The 18,477-nt window shown below is 47.7% G+C and overlaps 3 protein-coding genes across 11 annotated transcripts; 1 reads left to right on the plus strand and 2 right to left on the minus strand.

Annotated features, from left to right (window-relative positions):
- Window positions 1-1,942: 1,942 nt before the first annotated feature.
- On the minus strand, window positions 1,943-4,853 carry CD14 (CD14 molecule). 2 transcript variants are annotated; one of them, XM_081501042.1, is made up of 3 exons: window positions 4,736-4,853; window positions 3,534-4,645; window positions 1,943-2,780 (listed from the first exon to the last, which is right to left on the minus strand). In XM_081501042.1, exons 1-3 carry the CDS (start codon window positions 4,736-4,738, stop codon window positions 2,768-2,770), a joined length of 1,128 nt encoding a protein of 375 aa, XP_081357168.1. In that variant the 5' UTR covers window positions 4,739-4,853; the 3' UTR covers window positions 1,943-2,767. The 2 variants fall into 2 exon arrangements, with proteins under 2 accessions (XP_081357168.1, XP_081357169.1); XM_081501043.1 differs by lacking the exon at window positions 1,943-2,780 and having other exon boundaries at window positions 3,408-4,645.
- A 588-nt stretch (window positions 4,854-5,441) lies between these two features.
- TMCO6 (transmembrane and coiled-coil domains 6) lies at window positions 5,442-16,185 on the plus strand. Of its 8 annotated transcripts, none has more exons than XM_081501033.1 (13): window positions 5,442-5,556; window positions 10,357-10,468; window positions 10,587-10,699; window positions 12,705-12,820; window positions 12,920-13,103; window positions 13,393-13,497; window positions 13,657-13,742; window positions 13,968-14,084; window positions 14,290-14,401; window positions 14,505-14,691; window positions 14,842-14,936; window positions 15,348-15,515; window positions 15,750-16,185. In XM_081501033.1, exons 2-13 carry the CDS (start codon window positions 10,384-10,386, stop codon window positions 15,861-15,863), a joined length of 1,482 nt encoding a protein of 493 aa, XP_081357159.1. In that variant the 5' UTR covers window positions 5,442-5,556; window positions 10,357-10,383; the 3' UTR covers window positions 15,864-16,185. The 8 variants fall into 8 exon arrangements, 6 of the variants coding, with proteins under 6 accessions (XP_081357159.1, XP_081357156.1, XP_081357154.1 ...); XM_081501030.1 differs by lacking the exon at window positions 5,442-5,556 and adding an exon at window positions 10,086-10,104 and having other exon boundaries at window positions 13,950-14,084; XR_014056923.1 differs by lacking the exon at window positions 5,442-5,556 and having other exon boundaries at window positions 10,305-10,468; window positions 15,376-15,515.
- Window positions 16,186-16,257: 72 nt separating this feature from the next.
- On the minus strand, window positions 16,258-18,382 carry NDUFA2 (NADH:ubiquinone oxidoreductase subunit A2). Its single transcript, XM_081501052.1, has 3 exons — window positions 18,255-18,382; window positions 18,026-18,132; window positions 16,258-16,455 (listed from the first exon to the last, which is right to left on the minus strand). Exons 1-3 carry the CDS (start codon window positions 18,353-18,355, stop codon window positions 16,364-16,366), a joined length of 300 nt encoding a protein of 99 aa, XP_081357178.1. The 5' UTR covers window positions 18,356-18,382; the 3' UTR covers window positions 16,258-16,363.
- Window positions 18,383-18,477: the final 95 nt, after the last annotated feature.

Raw genomic sequence — 18,477 nt, forward strand, 5'->3', positions numbered from 1 at the left:
AGATTCTTTACTGTCTCAGCCACCAGGGAAGCCCAATTGTGAGTGACCCCTTGCAACTGTGGGGACCTTAAAACTTAAATGACCACAGCCTGGTGTTAACCACATAAATCCATCCCATGACTGTGGGAAGTTTTATTCCTTCACTGAATTTTTGCTTATTGCTCTGATCGAGCTTGAGTAACTTTAGAGGAAAATTCATATTTATGGCAAAGGTCACAGCAGGTATTATTTATTGGCCAGGTGAGAGGATCCCACCTAGTAATATCAAGAGTAGCCTGACAGGACTGACCTTTCTTTCTTCTAAAGTAAATCTCCTCACAACTAGAGATCCCGCATGCCCCAAGGAAGATCATATATCCCATGTGTCACAACTAACACCTGGTGCAGCCAAATAAATAATTTTTTAAAAATTTTAAAAAAAGGTAAATTTCCTAAGGGTCATCCAGTGAGAGCCTTGGAGTGGAGAAATCCACCAAGGTAATCTGGAAGTACTAGACACAGGTTATTGGCCATAAACCCAACAACTGGATTGATTTTTTTAAAAACTAGCATAGGATCGTGCCCATGATAGAAAAACATTTGATTTATCCGCAAAGGTCCAAGAAGTCAAGGAAACATCAATGATCATATGAATCAGGTCTATCATCATGGGTAAGCTGTCTACTTTTGATATTGTCTTCTTCTTGTCCTGGTGTAGGTGCAGTTTACTCTGTTTGAGCGTCATTTCAAGGTGACTTTGAGGTCAGCAACCCTCTCTGTAGATAAGTCCAATGTAGGGGCCTTTGGAAGTAGGAATTAACCCAAAAGTCTGTTTCTCTCAGTTTCACTATGCATGAGTAGTTAAGAGTACCTGGGGCATCCCTGGTGGTTCAGTGGTTAGGAATCTGCCTTGCAATGCAGGGGACACACATTTGATCTCTGGTTTGGGAAGATCCCACATGCTGCAAAGCAAGTCCTTCTACCACAGCTACTGAGTCCATGCACTGCAACTACTGAACCCGTGCTCCGTAACTGGAGAGTAGACCCTGTTCACCACAGCTACAGAAAACCTACATGCAGTAATGTTGACCCAGCACAGCCAAAATAAGTACAAGAGTACCTGATAAAAGTCCTGGCAGTCTGTTTGTTTCAATTCAGCAGTTTCTATACACTAACAATGAACAATCTGAAAAGGAAATTAAGGAAAACAATTCCATTTAAAATAGCATCAAAAAATAAAATAAAATACTTGGAAATTAAAGAGATGAAAGACACGGTGAAAACTACAAAAATTGCTGAAAGAATGAAAAAAAGATACAAGTGGATGGAAAATCATCCCATGTTCAGGGATTGGAAGACAATATTTTTAGGATATCAACACTCTCCAAAACAATCTACAGATTTAATTAAATTCTTATCAAAACCTAATGGATTTTTTTTTCAGAAATTGAAAAATCCATCCTAAGATTCATACGGACTCTCAAGGGACCCCAAGAACCCAAAGCAATCTTGAAAAGAATAATAAAATTAGAGACCTCACAGTCCTGATTTCATACCTTATTACAGAGGTAACCAAACAGTATGGTACTGGCATGAAGACAGATATATTGACCAGTAGCATTGAAAAGAGCTCTGGAGAAGGGAATGGCAACCCACTCCAGTATGAGAAATACCATGGACAGAGGAGCCTGGCAGGTTACAGTTCATGGGGTTTCAAAAGACACAAGTTAATGACTAAACCACTACCACCACCACTGAATAGAGAGCCCAGATATAAAACCTGACATACATGGTGAAATGATTTTCAACAAGGGTGCCAAGACCATTCAATGTCTTTTCAAAAAATGGTATTGGGAAAACTATCTATCGACATGCAAAAGTGTTGGGAGGCAGATATATTGAATAATATCCATCGAACTGAGAAAGAACTTTGAGATGAAAAAACATAGCAGGCAACTCCATAAAGTACAGTTTGAAGTTTATTGTGGGTACTGACATACAGCCATGTTACTTACATAATGCGGGTGTTGTGAATTTACATACAGCCAAGATCTGGAGGCACTCACAGCTGCACTCTGCAAAGGGGATATCTGAGATTTAAAGGGGTCAAGGCTAAAAACAGAATTTGACTACCAAGTAAGCTGCATATCTGCATCCAAGGGAACCTGGGCTTTTTCCTCTCTGAGGGTCTCATGATCGTTAACTATCTGTGTCAGCAAAAGGCCTCCTTCCAGTTTTCTTTTTTTTTTTTCCTTCCAGTTTTCATATCAGATGAAGGCAACAGTAAAAGCTGTTAGGTAAGTTATCTGGCTTGGGTACACTCCTTGTGAGTAGAGTAAAGCTCAGTTGTGCAGAGAGGGGAGGGGGCAGGACTATGGGCCTAAGATGAAACTGACAAAATAGAGCCAGTGAGGTTTGGCCACACAGATTGGCAGTTTATTTAGCTGTCCCTGTGATTCTTTGAGTCTGTAGTCTGATGACCTATGTAACTCTCCCATCAATGTAATAATGTGCATTCTCTGTTCCTATCTGTGTGGTTCTGGACACTGGAGGGAGGCAGGCGGGAGAAGGGCTATGTTTACACACCTCTTCCCACTCCTCTTCAGGTCCCCGTTGAGTCACATCTAGATCGCTTATGGATGTGACTGCCTCCTTGATGTGATGAAAAAGGAACCCTTAGAAGGAACAGTCCCTCTTGGTTGATGTCCTGGGTCTCTGAGATAATGTGGTTCAGGGGACATATACTGTTAATTGCCGTGTGCAGGGGTCCAAAGAAGCTGTGAAGGGTCTAAGATGTTATCCTGTTTGCAAATCAAAGAACAATCATAATTTGTATATTAACATAATTGCAAAATCTCTGGTTCAGAGAAGGTTAAATTACAGTATCTTGCATCAGTTCCCCATTCTCAAGCTCCCTTGTTACTACCTGACAGAGTGAAAATCAGTGTACCTCTGTGGGCAGAGGGGCTATACACTACAGGAGAGCAACCCTGAAATTATAAACCTCAGAGCTTAAGTAGAACGAATGGCATAGCTGTCTTTCCTCACTGGGGGTTGGAGGAAAAAAAAGTAAGAATAAGCAAATGGCTCTGGGTTTTATTACCTTGGAAAGGGAGCAGCTGACTCTTGGAAAATGCACCAGAGAGGAAACATTCAGTATCCTTCCAGGCATGTTTACCATTCAAACATCCTTTAACACAGGTTCTAGTAATCTGTTCAAAAAACCCCCCAATCGCAGGGAAAACCCTTGGTTCTCCCACGCAGCCCTAGACACGCAGCTTTTCCCTGCCCCTTCTGCCCCCGTAGTTCTTTTCTATGGTGAGGCGGGTACGGTTTCTAGCAAGGTAGAATGAAGAAAGTTTAAGTATAATGGATTCCCTGCCCAGCAGTGTGCCCGGTAGACATCTGCTGAGTGAATGACACGGATCTGCTGTTTAAGATTTTAATAAGGATGGGGCAGAAGGCTGGTTGGTTGAGATGTCCTGACGAGGGTCTCCCGGAGCCAGGGCAATCTGAGCCAATTCATTCCTCTCCCCTCTCTCCCCTGGCCTTACGCGAAGCCTTGGGCTCCCTGAAGCAGCGCCAGGGTTCCTGACACCCCCATGGTCAAGGCCAAACACGCACAGGCTGGGACCACGCCGGAGATCATCGGGTCGTCTTGGTGCTGGAGGGCTCCAGGGTCCAGAAAGGGATTTCCGTCCAGAGTCAGGTCATTTACCTCGGGCAGCTCGTCTTGCCGCGGCTCCCTGCTTAGCTTGTTGCAGCTGAGATCAAGCACGCTGAGCTTGGGCGGCAGTCCTTTAGGCACTTGCTCCAGCCCAGCGAACGACAAATTGAGAGAGCTTAGCGCACTGGGCCAAACACACCGGGTAGCGCCCTGGGCGGTGGCGCGCAGCGAGTTGTGGCTGAGGTCCAGGCTTTGCGGCTGCACCCTCGCTGCCGCCAGCCCCGCGCACACGCCGCTCGGCGTCTCTATCCCCGCGTTGCGTAGCGCTAGGTATTGGAGGGCCGGGAACTTGTGCGGACAGAGAGCCGCCATCAGCCCACTGTCACCGAGACCGGGATTGTCAGACAGGTCTAGGGTGGTGAGAGCCTCGAAGGTGGAGAGCCCTGCGCACGGAAAGGCAAGCGAGTGTGCTTGGGCAATGTTCAGCACCCTGAGCCCAGGCTTGAGCCACTGCTGCAGTTCGCCGAGCCAGGCACCTCCTGTTGCCCACGATACGTTACGGAGACTGAGGGTGGTGAGCGCAGGCCCGGTGGGTTCCAGAGGTGTCGGGGGCGTCGGGCCGGTTACCTCCAGGTCCTCAAGCGTCAGTTCCTTGAGACGAGAGTACCCGAGCGCGCGCAGAACGGCGACCAGAAGCTGAGCAGGAACCTGTGCAGCGCCCAGCTTGAGTCGCCGAACGCGCAAAGCCTTGATTGTGTCAGCATACTGCCTCGGGTCGGTGTCGGCTCCTTTGAGAAACTGTTCCAGGCTGCGGCCGCCGCCATGGATCTCCACCTCGACGGCAACCATACACTGAACGGCGCTAGACCAGTCGGGCTTCGGATCCGTGAAGTTGCAGACACAGCGGAAATCGTCGTCGTCCAGCTCACAGGGCTCTGTTGTGTCCGCAGACACATGCAGCAGTGGCAGCAGCAGCAGCAGCAGGCAGGGCACGCACACCTGGAAAGACAGCCGAGGTCAGGGAGGCCCAAGCCGGTTCCTAAGATTCCCCGAATAGCCGCCGCTTCGGCCCCAAGAGCATACTCTCACCATAGTCGGTAGATCCTCAGAGCCTCTGCCTCTCTCTCTGGTTGTCGGCTGGACTGTGGCTTCTTTCCTTTACAGTGGCTCACGCCGGCTTCCAGGCTCCACAAACCTATCTGTCCTTACTCTTTGGCAGCCTCTGAGAGTTTATGTAACCCTGTGATGTCGCTCTGCTCCCCCCTCTTTGAACCCTGTCTCTCCCCACTTTTCTTCCTCCCAGCCACCCCATTCGCTACTCTTCCTAGAAATTTCGCAATGAAGGATGTTGCCAGGAGAGAGGCTATAACAGGAAGGATCTTGCAAGGCATCTATTCCTCTGACCCAAGCAGTACCCTGATGACTCAGGTGCCCCCAGGCTTGTCTGGGTTGGAGAAAGGGAGAGCCCCAGTTCCTCAGGCCAGGATTCTCAATGTCCCCTGCCCCTATCCCAGTGATTCAGCCTGGGTACTTTCCATAACTTTTCCCTGTCACTCAAGTCCAACTCCCTGAATATCCTCAGATATTTAATTGGATATTTTGTGGAAGAGACTGCAAACTTCATTTATTGACTCCAAGGGCTAGTTCGAGAAAAGGAAGTTGGTCTAAAGAACAGCTTCCCCATCCCACCTCCTTTTTTGTTTTTTGCTGACTTGTTCTTTAAGTGTGTTTATTAAGAAAGTAACAGGTTTTTTCATTTGTTTGTTTTTTGGCCCTGCTGCTTGTGTGATCTTAGTTCCCTGACCAGGAATTGAAAGTCCACACCCCTGCATCAGGAGTGCAGTCTTAACAGGAAGTTGCAGACACAGCGGAAATCTTCATCATCCAGCTCTGGTTTGTCTTAGGAGAAGGTAATCTTGATAGATTTTTTTTAATTGAAGTATAACAGATGTACAATGTTACGTGTAACAGGTGTGCAATGTGGTGATCCACAATTTTTAAAGTAACAGCTTTCTTAAAAGTAGAGAAGTCTATGTGTTGAACAGAGACACAGTGGCCAAGTGCCTCACCCTCTTAGTTTCCACTTCTCTATCCTGAAATTTGAGAAACAAGATATTCCTAATACAGTTTTCTCACTTGTGCCTAGCTCTCTCCTGCCGTCTCCCCAGCGCAATTCCTACGTCCTGGGAAGGAAAAGCTGGACCTATGTTGAATGAGGATTAATTAGTAACTCACCTACTCTTTCAAGAAAAGAAAAGCAAGTGTCCCAGAGGGTGGGGAAGTGTTACCAAACCAGGTTCATTTGCCTAACAGGCATTAAGCCAAACACTGAAACACTGAAGTTTGTAGAAAGGATTTATTCAAGAGGTATCTGAGGAGCAGGGAGAACAAATCTTAGATTTACCTCCTCAATGGAAAGAGGCTTAGGATATTTATGGGTGAAGGGTATAGATTGATTGGAGGTGCAGAAGAAGGTAATTGGGGACAGGAAAAAAGATGAGGTAATCGGTACTCTGCTCAGGTGTATCTGAGTTACATGCTTCTTCATGGGAGGGACATTCAGAAAATGGTAGTTTAGCATAGTCTGAGGGTGAGAAGTTTTGGCCCTCTGCCATCAAAAGGCCATCCATCCAGCACTCACACAGACCTGGTTGGAGGGCTGGTGGTTTCAAGCAGTCTAAATCAGCTGGAATGTGAACTGGACAAGAGCTGACTCTAAGTTCCTGAAAAATCATCTTAAGGAACCGTTACTATAGCGATCCATACATCAGAGGTATTACCCACAAAGAGGTGTTAATGGAGTCTTGTGATATACTGTGTAAGCTACATGAGGGTATGTAATTTGCAGGAATGATTAACGCTAAGGCGAGCTTGATTGGTGAAGGCAAGTTACATGATGTTATTTATTAACCAAGTTATAGTTCAAGAGATCTAGTTGATGACTGCCCTCAGTTTCAGAAGGGCTATACTTTTAAAAGAGCCCTTGTAAGTCTGAACTTCTAGATTTCTGGGCAAAGAGCTACATGAAAACATTTGAATTCTCACTTCCCTTTTTCCCAGAAGTAACTACACATCTATCCCCAGTCCAAACAAGGAACCCACATTGGACCACACTGCCTCCTGTATGTCCTGTTGGGCATGTCCTAATACCCAAAGTCATGCCTAAAGGCCAGACCATGTCACTGGGACATCCCTGAGGACCAAGATATGAGTATAGTTCAGTGTGAAATATACCAACTGACTGTAGTCAGACAAACAGGCTTGGAATCCCAACACTACCACTAAGGTTGTAGCAGTAGATCTTCATTGTTGTCTTCATCAGAGTCTCTGCATTCAGAGGACCCAGGCTACTGAAGCCTGGCTCCTCAGCAAATTCCATCACCTTAACAACAAAGACCTACTGTACAGTGCAGGAACTCTATTCAATATATTATAGTAACCTGTAATGAAAAGGGATCTGAAAAAGAATATATATATATATATATATATATATATATATGACTGAATCACTTTGCTGTACACCTGAAACTAATGTAACATAAATTAACTATACTTCAATTTTTAAAAATGGTTAAAAAGATTCCACCATCTTAGGAGAGACACTCCAAGTTAAGAGGGGCAATAATGGTTCTGCAAAGGTCCCCAAGTCACAGCTTCATTCAAAAAATATCCATCATTTGTCTACCAAGTGCCAGAGCTGATGCCAAGCCTCGGGATGCTGATGTGACCATCACACTGTTCCTCAAGTACTCTAGAAGGTGGGGGAGGCAAACTCAGACACAGAACTACAACCCATGGTGAACAGGATTCTTACACAGGAGAAAATAAGGACTTGTGGGAGCTCTAGAGAAAGAAACAGCTAGGCCTGTAATAGGACACAGGGCTGTTTCTTACAGGGTTAACAGTGTTGCCAGGCAGATAAATGCAACAAAACAAACAAACAAAAAACAAGCCCTCCTCCCCCACCAAAAAAGAAAAAACAAAAATAGTTTGGCCAGCTGTAACTGAGTAGACACTCTAGACAGAGCATAGATTTTTGCTGGGGATTTGCTTTATCTTTCATCCTATGAGAAAGATGTAGGTGTCAGAAGCCAGCCTGTCCCATAAGGAAGGGGACAAGACCCAAATCCTATTCCCCAGCCAGATCATGGTGCATCAATAATGATACTCAGGGAATTCCCTGCTGGTCTGAGGGCTAGGGCTCCGTGCTTCCACTAAATACATAAATAATCCTCAAGAAATGATTGTCCAGAGGCTGGATGGATGCTGAAGCTGAAGAGAAGACGTGGAGGATAAGATGATGTTTTGCAGATATTTAACTAGATGTTTTGTGGAAGAAATCAAAGACTTCCTTGACTGATTCCAAGAAGTAGAATTAAATCCAAGGGAAGGAAGTTGGTTTGAAGAACAGTTGGTTCGAAGAACACTTTCCTTTCCTGGATTTGTTCTTACTTGCACTTTTGCCTAAGTAGTAGCTTTCAAAAGGTTGTTGTGTCTGACTCTTTGCAACCCCATGGACTGCAGCACACCAGGCTCCCCTGTCCTTCACTAACTCCCAGAGTTTGCTCAGATCCATGTCCGTTGAGTCAGTGATGCTATCTAACCATCTCATCCTCTGCTGCCCCCATCTCCTTTTGCCTCCAGTCTTTCCCAGCATCAGGATCTTTTTCAATGAGGTGGCTCTTTGCATCAGGTGGCCAAAGTACTGGAGCTTCAGCTTCAGCATCAGTCCTTCCTGAATATTCAGGATTGATTTCCTTTAGGATTGACTGGTTTGATCTGTTTGCTGTCCAAGGGGCTCTCAAGAGTTTTCTCCAGCAACACAAGTTGAATGCATCAATTCTTTGGCACTCAGCCTTCTTTTTAGTCCAACTCTCACGACTACTGAAACTTTTTTGGCAAAACGATGTCCCTGCTTTTTAATATGCTGTCCAGATTTGTCATAGCTTTTCTTCCAAGGAGCAAGTGTCTTTAAATTTCAAAAGATCAGCAGTTTCAATAAGAATTGTTTAACTTTTTTTTTTTTCTTGGCATACACCTTGCCCAGGATTTTAGATCCCCACCAGGGACTGAACTCTCTGCCCTCAGCAGTGAAAGCATGGAGTCCTAACCACTGGACCACCAGGGAATTCCCTCAATAACAATTCTTAAGTGCTACCAGGACTCTACTCTCTTGGAATTGTGAAAGGGGTTTGGGAGGAGAAAACATCAAACAATTACACTGTAACAATGACAGCTGTGAAAAGGATTATGAAGAAGTGTATGGTGCTACATGCTCTCAAACAGGGGCACTGGTCCAGTTGTTCTGAGTAGGGGTCACTGGAGATCTTGAGGATGGTGTTAGTTAAAGGAAGGGGGGGGGGCTGGTTGCAGTAGAAGTGTGGTGGCAGAGACTGGGCTCTAGACAATGGAACAGCCTGTGCAAAAGCCCAGAAGAGAAAAAAGTGCAAGGCTTGTTTAGGGAACAAAAATCCTAGGAGAGATGAGTAAGGCACAGCTGGAGAGCTATGCAGGAAATAGACCATGTAGGGCTTAGTTGGGCACAATTCAGATTTTGAGGGTATGGAACAGTTTTTGTTTGTTTTGGCCGCGCTGCCCAGCTTTCGGGATCTTAGTTCCAGAGGGCGGATTGAACCTGGGGCTATGGCAGTGAAAGCGCCTAGTCCTAACCACTGAACTGCCAGGGAATTCCCTGGAACACTGTGTTTAATTCACCAGTGTTTCCCCATTACCTAGTAGATTAGTGGCGCTCAAAGTTGATGAAACAATTACTTTACGTAAAAATAATGCCATTCACTTTTATGCAGAACAGTGATCCATAATTGTATTTGTCTCATTTTTCTCATCCGTAAAAATTGGGATAATTGTCATGGCAACGTCCAGGGTTTAGCTAGCACTCATCACTGAGAGTCATTGGTATTGGTGAAATGGCGTTCGATATCTTAAGGGTAGTTTTTTTTTGTTTGTTTGTTTGTTTTTTGCTTTGGGGGCTTTTAAAGCGGCACTCAGGGTTTTAGTTTCCCGATTAGGGATCCAACCGCGCCGGCCCCAACGGAAGCGCGGAGTCTTAACCATTGCACTCAGGAAAGCCCCTCTAGAACTCAGGATAGTTTTGAATGTTCTTGTAGACTGTTTTAGGGGTGGAAAGGTTGTGTTTGCTGACACTAGTAGCCAGGGGTGTCCAATGTCGGAAGCCGAGAAACCGAAGGCAGAGGGACAGCTTGTTTAGTCGCAAAGTCATGTGGGATTATTTTGCGCCAGGGTCCTCTGTCCACGCGATTTCCCAGACAATACTGTCAATATTGTCTGCGATTTCCCAGACAATACTGGAGTGGGTTGCCATTCCCTTCTCCAGGGACCGAACCTATGTCTCCTGCATTGGCAGGCGGATTCTTTACCACTGAGCCACCAAAGAAGCCCGAAGCCACAGCTACCACTTGGAATTCGCTTGGCTGAAGGTCCCATCCCTCCATTAGTGGCCCCTCCCCGCCCTCGCCCCACCCAATCCTGTCTTTGCATCTTCCCTCCCTCGGTCTGCCCCACCCTCTCGCCGCTTCGCTCAGGCCAGCCTGTGGTCGCGCCCCCTCGTTCCGCCCCGCCTTCACTTCGCTTCGTGCCCCGCCCACTGGCACCTCCTCTTCCGCCCTGTGCTGCGCCTGCGCAGGCCGTGTCCTGTTTTGGATCTCTGGGTAAAGTTGTTGGCTCTCCAGTTCGTGCAGAGTTTTTCCACTTCTATCATGTGGAGCGGACGGCGGGGCCTCCTCAGGCCGTTAGGCTGCGGAGTGGAGGAGCTACGGTGCCGCCGGCGGGAGCGGGAGGCAGGTGCGGGTGGGCGAGGGAACACGGGAGGATGGGGTTATGGCGGTCGGAGATGGGGCAACGGGACGAGCCCTGCGTTGTGGGTTCCCCTCCCATGTTCAGCCGTCTCCTTTCCCCTCAGCGCTGCGGAAGGCAAGGAGGGAGCAGCAGCTTGTCAGCAAGAGGTTGCTGAGAGACGAAGCTACGGAGGAAGACGAAGGGGGATGTGTGGTCGTAACCCTCGAAGAAGCCGAGGTGAGTGGTCAGGGTGCGTGGTGAGAGTCACACCCACTAGGCGACGAATTCCTTCTGTTGTACTCGAGGGCTGTCTCCAAACCTCAACGCGGTCCCTTCAACGCCTCTACCTATCTAGTGCGCAGTCGCTTCAGTCTTGTCCGACTCTTTGTGACTCCCATGTACCCGCCAGGCTCCTCTGTCCATGATATTTTCCTGGCAAGAAGACTAGAGTGGGTTGCCATTTGCTTCTCCATCCGTCTAGTGGGCCAAGCCAGAAATCAGGAAATCATTCTTGACAACTCTTCCTTACCCCCACACCAATACATCATCAAGTCCTCCCCTCTCCTCCCCCGCCTTTTTTTGCCTCTTAAGTCTTTACATGGCGTTGCCGTCAAAATTGATAGTACCCTCTTCTCTGCATACTTAACAGAAGCCTCTTAACAGGTCATCTACCGAAATTTTGCCTTTCTCAAATTCATTCTTTGGGAGGGGGGTTCAGGATGGGGAGATACCTGTACACCCGTGGCTGATTCATGTTGTTGTATGGCGAAAACCACCGCAATATTGTAAAGTAATTAGCCTCCTATTAAAATAAATTAATTAAAAAAAATTCATTCTTTACACATTAGGCAGATGCATCCAAAATCCTTACTGTGATCTACACACTCTAGCACAGTATAACCTCTGCCATTTGCGATCTTACCAGTTTACTCATTTCAGCCACATTGTCCTCTTTTCAGTTCTTGGAACAATATACCAGCCCCATTCTTCTCTTATGGCCTTTGCATTTGCTGCATCTAAAGTAGATCTACAGAATGTTAATTATACTAACTGTTTGCTTGTTTGTTACCTTTTTTCTAACTAGACTTTATCCACAGGAACCTAGACTTTATCCATAGGAACCTAGACTTTATCTTATTTGTCATCATTGAAAATTCAGATGCCTATACAGTATCTGGCGTATAGTAGATGCTCAGCATTTATGGAATAATTGAATAAAAAACCTTATTTCAGCTCATTTATTCATTTAGCAAGCATCAGGCATACCCTATGTTTATACTATGTTTATGTGTATAGTTTATGAAGAACTTACACCTAGGTTATGTCATTTATTCATTGTGTGTCTATTTTGTACCAAGACACCTATGCTGGGTACTCAAGTGAAAGTGAAAGTGAAGTAGCTCAGTCATGTCCGACTCTTTGTGACTCCATGGACTGTAGCCCACCAGGCTTCTCTGTCCATGGGTTTTCCAGGCAAGAGTACTGGAGTGGGGTGCCATTTCCTTCCCCAGGGGATATTCCCGACCCAGGGACCGAACCCAGGTCTCCCACATTGCAGGCAGATGCTTTACCTTCTGAACCACCAGGGAAGCTGGGTACTCAGGTACACAAAAAAGAAGAGTCCCTTTCTTTGACATGTTCCCAACCCACTGAAGGAGACAGATGTGCTCCTACCTGTGGTGAAGGAAACATGAGGCACAGTAGAAACCACTGTCTTCCAAAGGATACCAGAAAGAACTAACTTCCCAGAGGCAGTGAGAAGAGAAATCTGAAGGAAGTGGAGGACCTGTGGATGGTATCCCAGGCAGAGGGGATGGATATTGCAAAAGCTTGGAAACATTAAAAAAACAAGTCATGTTATGCTAAATGTTGTTGCATTGTCAGTTGTATGGGGACAGTGGCTGGAGGGGTAGGTTATGCCAGGCTGAGAGGTTTAAATGTTATTATTGAAATAACCCAGTAAGACACCAGAGTAGATGTTACTCCCATTTTTCAGGTGAGAAGCTGGGTTTAGTCCCCTGTAGAATAAGTGGCAGGGCTGGTATTAAACGCAATTTTGATTCCTTCTTCTGTCCACTCTACTGCAGGGTTGGCATTTATTAGCCATAATAGTGTGAATGACAAGTTCTAGGGATTGTGCCATATTGGAGGGCTTACAGGTGAAGTAGGCAGAGCAGAACTCATGCCTTGCTATCTGGCATAGATGTGTTGCCATGTCTCATTTCCCTGCCCTGTGCTGCAGATCCAGGAGTTCCTGCGGTTGGCCCAGCGTGGGATAGAGGAGAAGGAGAGGGAGAGGGCTCTGGTCAGCCTTCGTCGAGGCTTGCAGCACCGTGAGACACAACAGACCTTCATCAGGTCAGTGTGGATGATGTGAGTGAGTGGCTAGGGCTCTGGGGGATGGACAGGGGTGTGGAGGGGATGGGCTGAGAAGGACTCTGGTGCTCACTCATGTAGGCTGGAGGGCAGCATTCGGACCCTGGTCGGGCTCCTGACCAGCAACCAGGCCCTGCTGCAGCTTGAGGCGGCTCGGTGCCTTCATGAGCTCTCTCACTCTGAGCAGTCTGCGGTGGCTGAGGCCTGCCTGCCAGCCACTTCCTACCTTCTCACCTACCTCTCCGGTCACAGCTCAGACTTTATAGTAAGCCCTGTCCTGTCCTTCCTTGTTCTTGGTTTGGGTTTAAAAATTGTGCTTTTGGGTCCAGTTTGAGCTGGCAAGTAGGTAAAAGAGGAAAACCTGGTTCCCTGACAGCCAAAGCCATACATGCACCATCACCTGCCACTCCCCTGTGCCCAGATTCTCAAGGACTGGGATGCTCCATCTTTCCCATTCCCGCCCTAGCCCCCGCCCACGCCCCCCTACCCCATCCACCCCCGGCCTGAGATCCTGAAGTAGGCCAAGCCCAGTGCTTTTGTTGTTCTGCTCTCAGGAGCTCTGTCTTTATACCCTGGGTAACCTGATTGTGGAGAGTGAGGCTGTGAGAAGGCAGCTTCTGCCTCAGGGCATTGTTCCGGCCTTGGCTGCTTGCATCCAGGTGAGTGTCCACCTCCTTTCTTCCTCCTGGAGTACCCATCTCCTCACACGCCCCACCTGCTTTGGTTAGGTGGCTCCAGCCTCTTTGTGCTAAGGGGTTGAAAGCCTTAGGAAATCTTATGGCCTAGGTTCCAGAGTCAGATCCCTACTCTGCTTCTAGTCTCCCCATCTGACTGTGCTGGAAGCCCTTGGATATGCCTTGTCCCAGCTTCTGCAGGCTAAGGAAGCTCCAGAGAAGATCATCCCGTAAGTAAAACTCATCTGTAGGCAGGTGTGACCTACTTGGCAGTGTAGCCCCTGGATGCCTGACTATGAGTCTTGCTTCCAACGCATCGGACATTTCAACCCCATGCACCTGACTGGGAAGAGCTTTGGGTTTGGGCACTTTCCCACCTGCTCTTTGGGTTTGGGAAGAGTGATTGACATCTTGCCTTCCATGGTTCCTACTGACAGCTCTGCTTCTACTGACAGCTCGGTCCTGGGCTCTACTCTCCCGAAGCACATACTGCAACTGTTACAACCTGGCCCAAAGCTGAACCTTGGGGTAGCTGTGGAGTTTGCCTGGTGCCTTCACTATATCATCTGCAGGTAATAGGGCAATTGGGAAAGTGCCACAAACTTCCCCTGGGGCTTCCTTCCATGACACTCAGGTTTGTTTCTGGAATTGTGGGGATGAGTCTTCTTTCTTCTCTGGTCCTCTCTTCTTGGAGCCCAGGGAACCCACAGACCTAGGCTGTTTGCCAGCTTAAGGTAGGACTGACTGAGTAGTGACTGCTTGCTTCCTGTTGCCCAGCCAGGTCAACAATGCCCTGCTCATCACCCAGGGGGCTCTAACCACCTTGGGGCTGCTGCTGTTGGACTTGGCTGCGGCTGTCCAGAGAACTGAGGATGCAGGACTTGAGCTGGTACGTGGACAGGTCAATATCTGGGTGACCTTCTGATTCAGTTCCAGCTTGTGTGCAGGTTGCCCCTTCCTCCTTAAACCTGAACCCCTACTTGTCTTTACAGCTGGTATGCCCTGTTGTTCGGTGTCTAAGCAACTTGCTGACAGAGGCAGCAGCAGAGACTGTGGGAGGGCCAATGCATCTCCAAGACGAGCGTGTTGTGGCAGCCTTATTTATCCTTCTGCAGTTCTTCCTTCAGAAACAGCCCAGCCTGCTTCCTGAGGGCCTCTGGCTCCTTAACAACCTCACTGGTAAGCACCACGATCTGCCTTGGCCTGGACCTTTAGCTCCTAGGAATATTTCCTCTTGGTCTGGGCTGAAGTGGGTAGGATTGGAAGTGGGTTGGTTTCTCACTCCATGCCTGAGTTGGAGGAACTTCACTCTGACATTTTCCCTTTCAGCAAACAGTCCTAGTTTTTGTACCTCCTTGATCTCCCTGGATCTGATTGAGCCCCTCTTGCACTTGTTGTCAGTATCTAATGTGGTGAGCGTATTGGTAGGTATTTGGGTCCCTTGGGTCCAAGATATGGAGGCCTAAATGTAAAACAGTGGGAGCAGACCTGAGCCCTCAGAAGTTCTCTGAGCTGAGAGCTGGCAGGTGGTGTGGTATGGATTCCTTCAGGGCCAGACCATCAGTCACAGAGCAGTCTAGATGTGAGTTCCTTAACTATAGTCTACTAGTTATTAACCTTGGGCATGTCAGCTAACCACCTTAAGCTTCAGTTTCCTTATTTCTAATTGGGAATAGTATAATCCTACCAGAGGGCGCCTGAGGGGATTACAGAATATGCATATTAAGAGTGCTTGGCATGGTGACTGGGCATGTGGTCAGCACTCCATTCCAGCTATTATTAAAATCTTTGGGTTTCATTGTTTGTGGGGACTGTGTACATGTTTCTGTCTGCAGGTGCTCACAGTTCTGTGCAACATTGCAGAGAAAGGTCCTGCTTACTGTCAGCATCTATGGCCAGGGCTCCTGCTCCCCAGCTTGCTGGACACGCTGGCCCTCTCTGACACTGAAGTAGTCGGCCAGAGTTTGGAGCTGCTGCAGCTGCTGTTCCTCTATCAGCCAGGGGTGGGTTTCTGGCCTTAGTCCCCAGTCCCCCTGTTCCACCATGGCCCCCTTCCTTACAGTCTTTAGTCATTTCTCTGGGCCTGGCTAGCCTATGTGGGCTCCAGGTTTGAACTTCGGTACTCTTGTTGGGAATGCACTCTTCCAAGAAGAGGTGGGCTGATAACTCAAGGCTGTGGTGTTTGTGTGCTGCAGCTCAGGGACCCAGTGTTGAATCTGTTTCTTCCCTGCTCTCAGGCTGCCCGGGCCTTCTTGCAGCAGTCAGGGCTGCAGGCCTTACAAAGGCATGAGGAGGTGGCACAGCTCCAGGATCGCGTGCATGCTCTCCAGCAGACAGCTCTTCATGGGTGACTTGACTTCTGAAAGTCATGTACTCTACTCCTTCTTATCTCCCATACTCCCCAGTGTCCTGGCCCAGAGAGCCCCTTTGGGGGTTTAGAACCATAATGATATCATGCCCTCAGCTCCCACACCGAAGCCCTAAGCCAAGGCCTCTGGATCCCAGCTCCTCCCCTTTCACCCAGAACTGACCAGGCAAGAGGACCAGATGGAACTCAGTGTGGTGTACTTAATATAGGTCCCTGAAATCTCCTTTTTTCTTGTTCTTTCCTTTTTTTTGATTCAGTGGCTCATGGCTTTTGATGGGACAGAATAAAATAAGTTTTATATTCAACTGCTTTCCCTCAGATGGTTGCACAATTAGGGGTAGTCGGTGGGATGAGAATCAGATCATCTTGAGACAGCATTTTCAGCACAAGCTTTATACAGAACAGAATACATTTCTCCACATTGTACTCAGTCCAGCAGAGCCCAGACTCTGGGGCTGTTGTTCTTAATCCTCAGTGGAGCCTTCAGGCTTTGCTGCTTAGCACATTCTCCAGGGCTCTAGTTACCTCATCAGCACTGAAGTTGTTCAAAGAGACATTCTTCTCTTGGCCAAATGCTGAGAAGACAGGAAGATTATTAATTATTCACTCTGCACTGTACAGGCTACCAAAGTAGTCTTCCACTTACACTCTTGGTAGGATAGGAAGGGTAGTAAAGAGATACCACCAAAGTGTATTTGACATGCCTATAATTTATCCAGTGGGTCTCTAACATCTTGGAAGCCCAGGTCTAAGTAGAATTTTGGCTCATTCTGGGTGGTCATAATGGGAGGAAGGAAAATGTTTCAGGGAAGTTTTAAGGGGCATGGTAGCACTTATTAACCATTGTGAGCAGAGTATTACATGGGCCTGCCTCTTAATTGTGCCCATTTAATGGCTCCTGTAGTTCATAAACTGAAGTTACTTGTGTGTCCATCTCTAGTCTACTAGCTTTCAGAAGGAAAATTTTTTTCCTCCCAACAACTTTTAGTGCATGGCGTACTGCAGTTAGTTGCACTGTTAAAACCAATCTGCCCTGGGTGTGACTCCCTGCCTTCCCACAGACATTCCTAGAGCAAGGTGTAATTAAAAGCTGTGATTAAAAATACCATTATTCACTGAGTGAAAGTGAAGTCGCTCAGTTGTGTCTGACTCTTTGTGACCCCATGGACTGTAGCCTGCCAGGCTCCTCCATCCATGAAATTTTCCAGGCCAGAATACTGGGGTGGGTTGCCATTTCCTTCTCCAGGGGATCTGCCTGATCCAGGGATCGAACCTGGGTCTCTCACATTGCAGGCAGACTCTTTACCATCTGAGCCGCCAGGGAAGCCCAATTATTCAGTAAGTGTGAATATTTATTGTGTGTCTATGTTCAGTCAACATGAGAGTAGTTTTCAAATTGTGGTAAAATAACACAGGTAGTATGTTAATAAACACGTGGTAAAATGAAATAGGGTAAAGAGGCAATGTTACATAACTGGTCAGGGAATGCCTTTTTGAGGAGGTGATACCAAAGTTCAGACCTACAAGATAACCTGAATTGTAAACTGAAGAGCCAGCTACTGAAGTCTGGCAGAAGTGCAGTCTAGGATTGGGGAACAAATGTAAAAGCTCAATCGTGTTATGCATCTCAGCTGAATAACGTTAGGCATGTTCCATACAATTGTTCATTCAGCGTTCTAATCTCTACAAGATGAGAAAAAGGAATCCACCCCTCATATACTTAAGGTTCAAGAGATTTGGACAGGAAAGCACTCAACACAGGGCCTAGCAGTAAGTGCTCAACAAATAATTATTTTACTACTGCGATTCCCATATGCCACCAAGACCCGCATTGACCATAGATAATTTGAAAGGACCTACATTGGTGGACTGGACCAGCATCTGTTCTCCCCTAACTGAAGCCTGTTCTGAACTACAAAAACGATTCCCATGCAGGGCAGGGCCCGCCTCAACATGTTACTTGGATACAAACACTCTGTAACTCTGCGAATGTGTATTTCCTTATTTACAACAAGACCAACAGCAAAGCCGAAGTCTTGAGTCCCAGTCCTTGTATAGGTTTCTGTGTGACGTTGGGCGGCCCTTTCTCTTTTCGAGCCCTTGTTCCCCCACCGGGGTCTCTGGTTCCCTGCGTCCCGCGCTCACCGTAGCGGGCCCAGAGCTTGGGCTGCACATCCGAGCATTCGCGGATTAGGATGGGCAGGTCGGGATTCGCTTTCTTCAGCTCCACATAGCGTTTCTCAATGAAGTCCCTGCGGGGCAGGAGAGAGCCCCGCGCGTGAGGTGTGGGGACGGGCCTCTCCAAACACCCGGGAGGTCGAGGTCATGACCCTGGCGCCCCGAAGCCCACCCGCCTCACTGGGCCGCGCCTCACCTGACGCCCTGGCTGCTGGGCGAACGCTGGCACAAATGGATACGAATTTCACGAAGGCCCAATTTGCCTCGGACCCCACGAATCGCTGCAGACGCCGCCATCTCAGCTAGTACTCAATCATCCGCTCTAGACCTTCCGGCCAAGTAATCCTATCAGATCAGCTTCGGACGCTCCCGCCCCGCGATAGGTTGGCGGACGCGAGGGGCGGGGCCACATCTAGCCA

This window comes from Giraffa tippelskirchi, chromosome 6 (genome assembly GCF_054371585.1).
Source record: "Giraffa tippelskirchi isolate mGirTip1 chromosome 6, T2T-mGirTip1v1.2.pri, whole genome shotgun sequence".
In the NCBI taxonomy this organism is placed as follows: Eukaryota; Metazoa; Chordata; class Mammalia; order Artiodactyla; family Giraffidae; genus Giraffa; species Giraffa tippelskirchi.